At 45.2% G+C, this 12,752-nt stretch overlaps 1 protein-coding gene across 9 annotated transcripts in view; it reads right to left on the reverse strand.

Moving 5' to 3' along the window:
- ITPR1 (inositol 1,4,5-trisphosphate receptor type 1) overlaps positions 1-12,752 on the reverse strand; it is a 344,659-nt gene that overhangs the window by 113,762 nt on the left and 218,145 nt on the right. For 3 of the 9 annotated variants that reach the window (XM_070455627.1, XM_070455628.1, XM_070455622.1), the window contains 3 exons: positions 12,461-12,493; positions 4,458-4,493; positions 3,232-3,282 (listed from right to left, as the gene is read on the reverse strand). The exons of 2 other annotated variants lie outside the window; for them this stretch is intronic. In XM_070455627.1, coding sequence (XP_070311728.1) covers positions 3,232-3,282; positions 4,458-4,493; positions 12,461-12,493 — 120 coding nt within the window. The remainder of the gene's footprint in view (positions 1-3,231; positions 3,283-4,457; positions 4,494-12,460; positions 12,494-12,752) is intronic. 4 more of the 9 variants (XM_070455630.1, XM_070455624.1, XM_070455626.1 and 1 more) reach the window with 3 other exon arrangements.

The raw sequence follows: 12,752 nt of genomic DNA on the forward strand, positions 1-12,752 counted from the left end.
CTCAATGATGCATCTACTGGAGTTTCTTTCAGGAGATACAGACTTTGAGTTCTCCCAAGAGGGATGGTTGGTAGGAAACCATCCCAGCTTTCTATGGGATCCTCTGGGGCACCACGAGAACACTGCCTAAGAGGTAAATGACTGGGCTGAGACCAGTGAGCTGCAGCCACAGAGAACAGTCCAGCTCTCCATCGTGGCAGGAATCTGGAAGATCACAGGGCTGAATGGTCAACAGCTGAGTGCCCGTCAGCAGCCGACAGACGTACTTGTCAAGGAAGACTCAACCAGAGCCCTCCCCCTAGGATTCTACCTAGGACTGGACTCGCCCAGATTTTTTGCTTCTCCAGGTTTTGAGAGTCTCATCATTGAGACCCTGGTGAATCTGCAATCAAGGAAGCAGGAGGTAGGGAAGGAAGTAGGTGCCTTCCAGGAACATGTGGACTTCAGGAACAGGAACTTCACATTTGTGTAGCCTGGATGCCGAACTGAAGTTACCAAGGGATCCCACATTACCATTTTGCCTCTCTTTGCACAGACAAACCCCAGCGGTTACCATAGCAACTGATGCATCAAATGGTACATTTTCCCCTATAAAAGAATATCACAACATGTGCTCATTATGGAAACACACACACATACATGCTCCACCCCACAAACTTTTAATTCTTCCCTCTTAATTATAAGGTTTTTGGCACACTAGTACCTCACCTTCTCTCCAAAAGTAAATAAATTTTAAGGCAAGAGGGGAAAAGAGAACATGTGGGGTTTGCTTTTTTTTTTTTTTTTAATAAAGAACAAGATGAGAATTGTTTCTTTTCTGAAAGAATAAAGACTGAAAATTGTAGGTTAAAAAAAAGGGGGACGGACAGAAAATGGATAAGCATCATTAAAAGTGATGTGAATTCTAGTGTGAAAACTTAGGTTCAAGGCAAATTCTATTTTCCTGAGCTCGCGGTTTAATTTGGGAAAAATTAAAATCTACAGACAAAAGCATTCCTAATCATCTTAATATAAATTACTCAACAGCACTAAGCTATTCACAGAGTACCAGGGTTGAGAGAGCTGATTGTAGTGAAGCAAAAACTGTCACTTCCGAAACAACATCATATCTCCAGCTCTCACATTTGGCCACGCAGCACCCCCCACCCTGCCTTTTTTTTTTTTTTTTTCAAAAGAAGACTAGTTTTCCTCCCCAGCAGTTTACACCTACAGTATGCAAACAAATATCAGATGTTTGTGTCGTGATAAGAAATCCCACACGCATGATTACCCAAGACTGAGAAAAGAAAGGCAAAGTTTTATTTGCAGTTAAGTTTCAAGGAAAAACGGTGAAAATGGCAGGTCAGTGATGTGGAGGCAAGAAACCAAGTTCCTGCCTTGCAAGTCACGAGTTTCATTCTGTCCATTAAACTAGTGACTAATAAACTGTGTGGAGATATACAGCCCAGCACTGAACAGGGCACCAAAGTTAAGATCGCAAAGGGGAGAAGTGACCTTTGGGCTCCAAGGTTCCAACCACTTAAAAGTCAGCTGCTTCAGGGAAGATCAGTCTCTCACATGAGCAGTGAGCCTCTCACACCTTGGTCAGCACTAGGGCAGTGCCCCAACTTAAAAATACCCTCCTCTTTCTACTCCTGTTTTCTGTCAAATCATGGCCATATCTCAGTCTGCAAGATGACCACTGGGGTCACTGAAATCCCTTCTCCCAGTCCAGCCACCCTGCTAAGTGCCTCAAGTGCATGGTTCTGGAGAAGAGTCCAGAGAGCAGTAAAGGGCAGAGACTCTTGTCCCCATTTTACAGCAGGAGGAACTGAGTTAAAAGTGCCCCAAATCACACAGTGAGCACCTGGCAAAAGCAGGCTTGACCCAGCTTCTAATTCCAAAGCTCATGCCCTGGGGCAACATCCAACTTACTGCACAAGGGACAGCTATGTGCCTTTACTGGCTACTTCTAGGACCCAGGACAACTCTTGAGGGACAGGCAGGGGTGGAAAAAGCAGGAAGGCAAGGTGCCCCTGATCAGTGAAAGGCAGGAGGCACTGGGAGCTGGAGTGGGGGAGGGCCGACTATCAATTTCCTAGAAGCACATCTTTGGTTACCATTTGAGAAAGAACCATCGCAAGGAAAAGGAAAGGATCCAAGGAGCGATGGGACTCTGCAGGTACTGAAAGCTTGTGAGCTTAACAAAGGTGGCCCAGGCAAACATTCTCCAGGACGCTGATGACCATAATTTCACAGCAGTTCTTGTCATGACTGCTCACTTCCTAACCCCATGACTTGGCTAAGGTATGCAAGCTCGCTGGGTTTCAGTTTCCTCATCTGCAAAATGGGGCTACAGGCTGTGTCACTGGGTCACCATCAGCCTTTATAAACATTTACACTGTGAACACATGTCAAAGTCTTAGCATAGTGATTGGCACATGATAAGACACCCAGAGAACCAGAATATCTGGTATTTTCCAAAGATGGGTAAAACACGTCATCAGTAGTCAGCATGTGGATGGTACACGTAGCCTTCTGGGAAATGGTTTAGCGCTATAAGAAAGTATCGACCCTTCGGCCTAGAAATTCCCCTTTTATGCATCTATCCACATGTGTACACACCGGTTCATTCCCTTGAAGCAAAATATTACAAAAGACTTGTTAATCACCGGAACTTTAGGCAGCTGTAACTTTCAAGGACTGTTAATGAAAATACTCATATATCATATGACAAAAGGAATAAACGTTGTACACTTGAAAGAACCCCAGTGACAATGAAAGTATGTGTGTGTGTTGGCACATATTCTCACGTGTGCAAAAAAGAGAGCAGAAGGAAACAGTAAATCTTTAGCAGCTTTATAGCCAGGTAGTGTAATTATGGACAGTTTTACATTATACTTTTTTGTTTACTATACATTACCCATAATGACCACCAGTTACTTACAAAAAAAATTTTTTTTTTTTAAGGCTACACGTAAGGAAAAATCTAACCCAGCAAAAGAAGAGAAGATGTGACAAGAGACTTGGTTGTTATTTGGGGACTGGCTGGAAGCAGTGTGTGAAGAGGTAGATTATATGTAGAACTATCAGTTAGTTTCATTTATACAAAAGGCTGTGACTGGTTCTGAGCCAATTAACGCTGCAACAGTGACAACGACGACAAAAACTGCCCATGTGTCCATCAGAGCATGTGGCTGAGGACACACAGCTCCGCTGTGGTCATTGCTCCCAGCTCCCAGGACTACGTACCCTTTTATGATCCTCCAGCTGCCTCAGCGGTGGACTCGGTTCGAGCTCCTGCTAAGCAGGCAGAAATTCCATTTAAGTACGACACTAGGACACCCTCAACTTCAGGATCGGTCACAAATGAAACACACAGAGAGCGCACACAGTGAGGACTGAGACAGAAGGAGCGCAGGCCGGAGGGTGGCTTTCCCTAGACAGACACCAGGGCTCATGATGACAGCTACTGCTCAACTATTGGCCCATCCCCAACCCCAGAGCACCGTGTGAAACGAGCAGGCACATGACCAATAACGTCTGGCTAATATTTTTTTCCGCAAACATTATGAAAATGAAGTTCAATGTTATGTACATTTACATGAACCCAAAAGGGGCTGTAATGCAAGATGCAACCGGGCAGGTCCTTGTATGACTCATCCATGGATTACTGCTCAGCACATGCATGAGGATGTCAGTGCACACACTCCCAACACATACGTGAGACCTACGCTTCGCCCCGGCCCACAGCATTCTAATCAAGGCTACCGATGCTGAAGAGCTCTGATTAGAATATTATAGGACTGATCATTACAAAGAATGCCCACTGGAACTCAGCTCGTTGATCATCAGTTTCATTTCTAACATCTCCTTTCAGATTGAGCACACGTTTTAGCTCTGACTCCTGTGATTCTAGAACAGTTTTCGGAGAGTAAATTTTGATCCTTGGAAGGATGCCTCCCCCAAAAAGCTTCTCAGTAACTTTAGATGCCTTAATGAATTCTAGTCCCGCATTTAGCAAGCTGAGCTAGCGACAGGAAGAACAGAAACAGCGTGCCGTGAAACTACACCTTCATCAACAGCGTCACCCAAAAGATAACACAGATAACCTGAACTTGAAATCTGCTTCATCTCCACGCAGGACCCAAGGTTCTGTTTTGTATAACAGCAGAAAGGTCTGGACCGTCCAGGGTTTCTCAGCCAAACGTTCCAAGGCAGAGATGAAGGGTTTTGTGTGAAAACCTTCAGAGAGTCACGAGCCTTCACCAAAGGGCACTGTGGCTTAAGCTCCTCAGAACTTTCTACACCAAGGGCCACCCAATTATAGCAATGATCAGGTCCGAGCCAGGCTAGACACGTCTCTCCTGCACCTTCCCAAGAGACAGACACTTCACCATGACAGTTCACACCCAACCGGCAACATTGACAAGCGCCTGTATTCGCTGGCATCGCAGATACAGGGGAGCGACACACACCTCGGTGGAGTTCTCAGAATCCGGAGCTTGGGGAAGCTAGTTGGGAATAAAAGGAAGCAGGTTAGTTATAGCACATGCATCTGGTGACCACAAAGAAGTCCCGAGACCAACACTTGGGGACAGAATTGACGATGAGATGACTGGGTTGTCACACCCACTGAAGGGGTCTCAGCTGCGGAGGGCAGAAGACACCCTCACTTCTAAAATGAACTTAACGTGGTTGCGCTGGGAGAGACGACTGGTCTGAGATGGGGAAACACATCTAAATGAAAGAAAGAAAAAGCCTAGCACTGATCAAGAAGGAACTATGTCTTAAATAATAAAAGATGTCAAAGGCAGAGGTACTGCACATCTATGTTCTGGTTGCCCACAGAGGAAAAGTGATCCAGCACACGTCCCCGGGGGCTCAGGGAAGGGAGGGCGGGCGGATAACGACCACAGGGGCCTCCAGAGCAGCCCCCTTCCTGGGGGCTTGAAGGCCCCGCAAGGTCTGCACCACCGCCTGCCCGTGATGAGCTTCTCCAGTGGGCACGTGCGTCCTCCCAGCCTCTCCTCTCCCCACATCCTGGCCCTGCATCAGAGGGCGACACCCCAGGCTCTGGCTTAGGGACTGAAAAAGTCTCTCCCCTCCGGCAGCTCTGGGAAGAGAAAGGAAGGCTCCTGGCTGCAGCTTTCTTGGCTGGTTTCTCCTCCCTCCACGCACTTCTCTCGGGGCTCCAGGGATACCAGGCTCCCCGGTCACCCCTGCCATACCAAGTGGACACCCCACACCTCTGATGACTCCTGAACTTCATTATGTCCAACCCATCAACGAGAGACAAGATGACGGCCCCGAGGAAAAGGACCAGCCAAGGAGAGGATGCATGCAGCGGCTGAAAACGTCCACAGCGCCATGTGATGGCAGCTCCATGAATCTGGCCACCGAAGGGCACATGCTCGGGGCAGAGACGGATGTCGGATGGAACTGCCGGACCCCGCCCTGGGCCTCGGTCATGCACCAGGCATGGCTGGTGGGTTCAAGGTGCAGTCTGGGGCCGTGGAGGGAAGCCAAGGCTCACACTGCCACCAGGTGACCTTGGCCTCCCTCGGCGGGGCTCCAGCAACACAGCAGACCTCTCCCGAGGCCAGAGTGCGGCTGCCGGTGGTGAGCTGGAGCAGGTGCTAAAAGTGTGGGGTGGGGGTGGGAGCTGGGAAACCTTGTGGGGTCACAACCCAGCTTAACACTCAATACCCCTTTCATGGTGTGATCCCCAAGATGGAAAAAATGCTCTTAATATAAGACTGTTATCTTGTAACCTAATAATTTCTTTTTTTCCCCTCTATTTGCCAACAGGTAAAATGAAGTAAAGGTATAAGGGATCTCTTCAACCACAAAGATTAAATTATTTTATGAAGGGCGAAGAGGCAGATGTGGAGAGTTGCTCACTCAGTTCTGGACAGAAGAGCCCTCAGACGTGAGTGCAACTCCACTTGCTTCAAGGAGCAACTCTCTCTCCAACGTGTTTAGCCTCCTGTTGGGATCGGGAGGCACAGGGTGTTAAGAGAGGACTTGAGTGTGGTGAGGGAAGCAAACCCAGGGTTCAGGGAAATGTGTTCTCCAGATAATACAAATGATATCATGATCCAAGACTGCGTTTTAACCCCACCCCTGCGTTCTGCAGGCTTTGGGCTGAGGAAGTAAAGTTGTGCACACACGTGCCATCTGCCCCTCAGTGCAGAAAGGACACACGAGGAAAAGAAGAATGAAGGCAAGTTCCCATGTGCTTTGGAGCAGTCGGAGACACAGATGGAGAAAAGCACTATCATTTACAGTCAGCTTTGGCCACATTCCACCAACATATCCTTCATACCGATTCTATACGATTAGAACAAAAGGATTACAGACATGGATTTACTACAGGAAGCCACACAGCTACCCTCTTACTGCCTTGCCAATCAAAATAATGGTTAAAGAACGAGATGGAGTGGAACTCGTGTGTCTTTTTAAAATTCTCTTGTTTGATATCCCTTATGTCTAAAGAAGCATCTTGAATTCTTTCAGAATGTTCACAGAGTTGTTTTTTAAGCACTCAAGAGACCAGTGGTTTCTGGTATGTTTTATGATTGTACTGGTACTCAACTGCCTCCCTAAACTGCTGGCATATTGGTGCTTAATTTTTGAAATGAAAATTAAGATTAACGACCTTTTCTCCTAGAACGTTACAGGAAGACATCTGAGAAAATAGAAAATTTTTGCTTCTTCAAGAACCATTATTTACACAGAAGGACAATTTTTTAATGTCACCCATTCATAAAAAAAGAATGGAAAAATCAAGAACAATGGATGGGTATTGCTTGATGGTGGCTTATGGAGGGACTGGTGCTGTGTGACTCTCAGCCAGTCACTGAACCTTTCTGGGCTTCCACCTTCTGACCTGTAGTTCAAGGAGACTGGAGCAGTTATTATAAGGATTCCTTCCAACTAAAACATTAAGTTACGTTTGGTATATTTTCAGTAAACTTTATTCCGTAATATCAAAACAGCTTACTTCCCTAAATAACACAACCCAATAGAACACAGAATGATTTCAGGCATGGAAAAGGCCAAACCAAGCCGGGCATATAATTTGGCAAAATAACCAACGGCTTCTATTAGCACTTCCTCCTAAGAGGATTTCAGTTGTATTTCTGGGAGGATTGGCTCTTTATGGCAGTCAACCACAATTTGGAAAAGATAAGCATATTAATAAGCCATATATGTTCAAATCATAACTATATAAGCTGCATACATACATATACATACTACCCAAAGCAAAGCATAGTTCTAGTAAATGAATGAACTGATTTTCTCGGCACATTTTTATTATCAAAGTCACTTTTTTTTTTTTAACATGAAAGATCACGCTCAGTGACCACATGGTAATGGAGACTGTTCTGAGAAAAGGAGTATGCCTATGTTTCCCACGTCTTGTCTTTTACCACCTCACCCCAGGATCAGTCAGTATATTGAGATGCGGACACCTCCAGTCAAGGTGAAGTCTCTCCAAACCAATAGTTGACTGGCAGTGATCTGATTCTATCTGGTTTTGAACTTAGAAACTGACTATTGCCCTCCGTTGCCTCTTCACATTTTTTTTTCTTGGATTTTAAGTCTTCCCAGAGCTTTTAGACAAGGTTAGCAAGATCAAATTTCACAGAAGAAAAGATTTCAAATGACTGGCTTTGGAGCAGAAATTAAAAAATGAATCTCAAGTCAGAGAATCCCAACTGGTTATCCTAACTACAGCACTAGAGTAGCAAGTAGATTCATGCCAGAGATGCTGAAACGGTCACTTTCTGTACATAATGTACCTTCCATTTTACTCAGGGATAAATTTCTACCACAAATGAAGGGAAGTTATACCTTGTCATTCGTAAATAAAAAGAAGCCCGCAGGCTTCCCAGGGTTCCTATCTGTGGCGTGAGGCCAGGCGCACACACTCACATTCCCACTACCGCATATACATACATGCAGACATCAGTGTGTGCCCGATACAGGCCAGCACACAACACAGCCACTTAGACACTGTTTCCTGCTGTCATCAACAAGGATCCTACCCCGAGGCTTCTAGAATCTTCCTTTGAAATAAGATGTCTTCCTTTCATGGACTACCCCTAGCAGACACTGAATACAGTTTAAGAAATGAGACTGAACATCCAATCAACAACCCAACCTTATATCTAAAGCAACAAGAAAAAACAACAACAATAATGAAATGAGACTGTATTATAGACCGAATTCTCAGCGCAGCAAAGAGGATTTATCATCTCCAATGCCATGAATCAGTCTTCAGCTCCTTTTCACCCACTCCATCTCAGAGGAGGGAAAAAATAAACAAACAGACGATGGGTTTGCAAATATGTCTGCTGCCTTTCACAAGTCTTTGCAAATCACATTAAGAGAACAGGACACCTGAAAGAAAACTGAGCAGAGAGAGGTTACCTAGCATTTTAGCAGGACAACTTTGAATCTTCACATCAGCTAGCATAATACCCTTTACTGATGGCACTGGCTTTCGGAAACAAGAAATAGACATTATTTGGCTCTGATGATGCAGTTTTACCTATATTTTAAACAAGTTCATCAGAACTGAACCCAAAAGTGAAAATCATTTTTTTAAAAACGCATTCTGACTTGACTGAATTATCCAACTTCGATCATTATGGAATCATCTCAGCATTAAAAAAAAGAAAAGAAAAAGAAAAGAGAAAACAAAAAACTTCCGGAGATTCTGCAATAGCCTCTGTATGCTCTGAGTTGAGCTCGCTTGCTCCAGCATTGCCAGTGTCTAACAGTAAACAGCCCGCTGCATTTATTGGCAATTACTGTTGAAGGTCACACATCAGCAGCGAGCCTAAATTCCAGGAAAAAAAGAAGCTCTTATGTAACTGCCGCCTGAATGTTGGCAGGTGCCCAACCCAGCAGTTCACAGCGATGTAAAAAAGTAGGACACCTCCACTCTGGCTTGGACGTCATGAGAACGCCCCCTGAAGGTGAAATTGAATAATTCTTGTGTTTCGGTGTTCTCTCCCCCCACTCGCCCCCCTGCTGAATTTTATTATTGACAGGGCCCTCCCTTGCTTGCAGAGGCAACTCTTGGTGGCAAGGTGGCAGAAGCCAAGGACTCGATACTGGTAGATACAGGCAGGCTGCAGCCACCTTAAGGAGTGGGAGCGCCAATCTCGCTTCTCCATTGCAGTGAGTCACTAACAGGCTCACCTGACAGTGGTCCTCGCCCGGTGTGAACTGACCTCCTTGCTCAGGTACAAGTCCCTAAATTACATATTCTTGTGACCCATGTTCTCATGACCCAAATCCTAAAGGAAATCGACCCTGAATACTCATTGGAAGGACTGATGCTGAAGCTCCAAAACTTTGGCCACGTCAGGTGAAGAGCCAACTCATTAGAAAAGACCCTGATGCTAGGAAAGATTGAAGGCAGGAGGAAAAGGCGGTGACAGAGGATGACATGGTTAGAGATAGCATCACTGACTCAATGGACATGAATCTTAGCAACTTCAGGAGATAGTAAAGGCCAGGGAAGCCTGGCATGCTGCAGTCCATGGGGTCACAGAGTCAGACTTGACCTAGTGACTGAACAACAACAACATGCTTCCCTGTACTTTACCTTCCTACATGTCCCAGTTAATACTGGCTCGTAATACTGTCTGTTGCCCTGGGAAAACCATAAACTCCAGGAGGGCAGACACTGCCTATTTGGGGGACCGCTGGATCCAAAAGCCCTAGCAAAGCACCTGGAATGGAACAGGCAATCAAATGTTAGATAAACTAATGTCTTGAGCAGTCATCGGTGTCTGTTTAAAGCCAAGAATGGGTCATGGGGTGTTTTCTTTCTGGGGGTGACAGAAACATTCTATACCTCTCCCCTCATCTGTCCTCTTCCTGCACCCCAAGAAAAAGGGAAAATCAGGTGGTAATGATGGAGACCTTCCCTCTTGATGTGCAACAACAACAACAAAAGTAATGATCGTCATAATAGAACAAACAAAAAAGGAAACCCTCCTCTCTCTGGTTTCAAATGAAATTTCACTCCAGGAGATAGCCGAGAAGCCCTCCTCCGTGCACTCTTCAGAGAGGGACTCTGTCCTCACTTCACCCTTTCTCAGAGTACACACAGAGACTCAGAAGATGCTGTGCTATTTTCCCAAGCAGTTCACGCGCCTCTTCTCTGACAAAGCCCAAGAGGCCTGTATCACTGAAGAGGAGTGTCCCTCCCCATCCCGGGGATCGTGGCTCTTCCAGACATGTCATACCCTGGCTCAGGGGCTATTCTTCGGCAGGGTTCAAGTCTGCAGTGCTGGTTTACAATTTTTAGGTGGGAGGCCTTGCCCGTAACGTGGGCCAGCGTGAACTCTCATTGAGTTTCTTAATGGAGTTGCTGCAGAACTCCAGCTGTGGGCTGCTGATTTCCACCCGCACACATGGACAGAAGGCTTGGCAGGGGAGGCCTCGGGAGCTGCCTCATTTCCAGAACAGCCAGGGATGATAAAAGGCGATCAGGCATCTCTGCTTAGAAGGCCAGATCCAACAGCCTGAGGGCCTGGGGACAGTGTTGATGTCCCAGGGCACTGATGGTTGCCAGGGGTAACAACAGAGAGGGGATCCACAGTTGCTTCCTCAGGGAATTTTCAAAGAATCCAAGGGGCTGCCAGAACATTCTTCTTTTATAAACAGACAGTATTCTATTTCCTAGCGTATAATTATAAACACACCTGCTCCAACTGTGGAATCTTTCCATAAGCGAGCAATAAACTCCCAGCCAGGAGACCCAAGTTCTATCTTGAGCAAGCAAACACATCAAATGATTACTATGGTGCAAAACAGTGTATTAATAACCCTGCAGACTCCGATAAGGGAAGGCTTTCCTTTCCTGACTTCATCTGTATTTAAATAAATAGGACCTCAACCTCAATATTCTAGAGGAAAAATTCACATCAGGGAAGCCTTTAAAACTCTAGGTAGAAAGAAGAGTCGAAGGCTGCCAACATGAAGCTTCAGCATTAGATGTTTTGCTGGCAAACAAATAACACGGAAGAATGAGGACTAAACAGGAAGTCACAAAAATCACTGTAGTTAAAGGAGTTAAACCCCTGGACAACCTGCTGTTTTTCTCACATTCTATTCACCCCAGAGAAGCATGGCCTCCTCACCTGTTCATGCTGATCGATTTAAGGAAAAGCCTGAGCTTACAGAATCTCCTGTGGTTGAACAGTAAGAGCTCCAGGCCAGCAGCTGAGCCCACAGTGCTAGCTCTGCCTTGCCAGCTATCTAGCTGTGTGAACTAAGACCACGCATTTAACCTCTCTGAGCTCCTCCATTCCTGACGGACCTGACCAAATTCATAACCACTCATGTCGCTTTCATTTTTAAAGTCTGTGATGCAAATTCTCCTTAGGGGTATCTGAACCCTCTCTTAGTATTTCTGAAATTCTGGTGGTAGCTAATAGAGCAGGGCTTATATTCTATTTTTGTATTCTATTCCATCAAAAGAAGGTATCCATTGGTTTACCAAAAGAACAAGCAGATATCTAAAGAAGTAGACCAGAAAATTAATTTTTAAGTCAGACAAAATTTTTTTCCAATGTGCCTCCCTTTCCCAAGCAATTAGACTCCCTCAATTACATATATTAATTCCCCCAATTAATCCTTTCCATTATCAATTACCAAACATGTATCACATACTATAGATGTGGCAAGAAATCTTGAAAAATATTTACAAGAGAGAAAATATTTAGGAGGCCCTCAAATCCCAAACAAGATGGCCACTCATGAGTCTCCAGGGTAATTTCTTTTTTTTTTTTTTTTCCAGGGTAATTTCTGAGTAAATGAAATTAATTTGATACCTAAGTATAGAAACCATCAGATAACATTTCAGTTTCTTGGTCTCTAGGTGGTTTTCCTAGAATTGAGAAGCCAAGGATATAGTATATTCTGAATTCCACTGTAAGCCAGCAGCTGAGAAGTCTCGAGATCGCTGTAGAATTCCCTCTGCACTTGGACAAAATTTTCTATGATCCCCTCACACTTAACACTTTCCAACATGCAGACCAAGAGAGCAGTGGTTTGTTTTTTTCTTTCACTACTTGCAAACTATACCCATACAGTTACTTCTTTTTGCATGAGTGCTTCACATAGAGACAGAGAAGCATCAACACTGAGCTTCAGAGATCTGTTAATTGCCAGCGCCAACCACAAATTCAGCTGAGCTTCTAGACAGTGAATGATCGAAATTTTATCACAGTTTAGAAAATTTATCTAGACTCAGATGGGCTCCAAGGACAAACGGCAAACAAACTCATGGGAAACGCTAACACAGACACGAAGGACTTGACTCACTCCCAGAGGCATGCTACATAGTCAGATACTAGATGCCGCATAGACTAGGGGACAGGTCACAGAGTTCGCTGGGAGAGGGTCATGGACACATCACCATGGGACACTTAAAAAAAAATGAAATTAGGACCTCAGCATTATCCAATTCATCAATGGAGATGAGCTGGAAAAGAAAAAAGGGGGGAGAAAAAGAAGGCAATGTTAGAACAGGAAATACAAGCGAGCTAAGTGTTAGAAGCTTTGTCACTGTATTTCTCATCGCTGACTCGGGTTGGAGCATCGTTACAATGCAACCATCTTGAGAGGTGTGGGCATTCCGGACACCACTGCATCCTGACATCTCAAGCAGGATGCTGCCACACTTTGTTTACATGCCAGGTATCAAACCTCGCAGGTCGGGACTTCCCTGGTGGTCCAGTGGT

Source organism: Odocoileus virginianus, chromosome 26 (genome assembly GCF_023699985.2).
Source record: "Odocoileus virginianus isolate 20LAN1187 ecotype Illinois chromosome 26, Ovbor_1.2, whole genome shotgun sequence".
In the NCBI taxonomy this organism is placed as follows: Eukaryota; Metazoa; Chordata; class Mammalia; order Artiodactyla; family Cervidae; genus Odocoileus; species Odocoileus virginianus.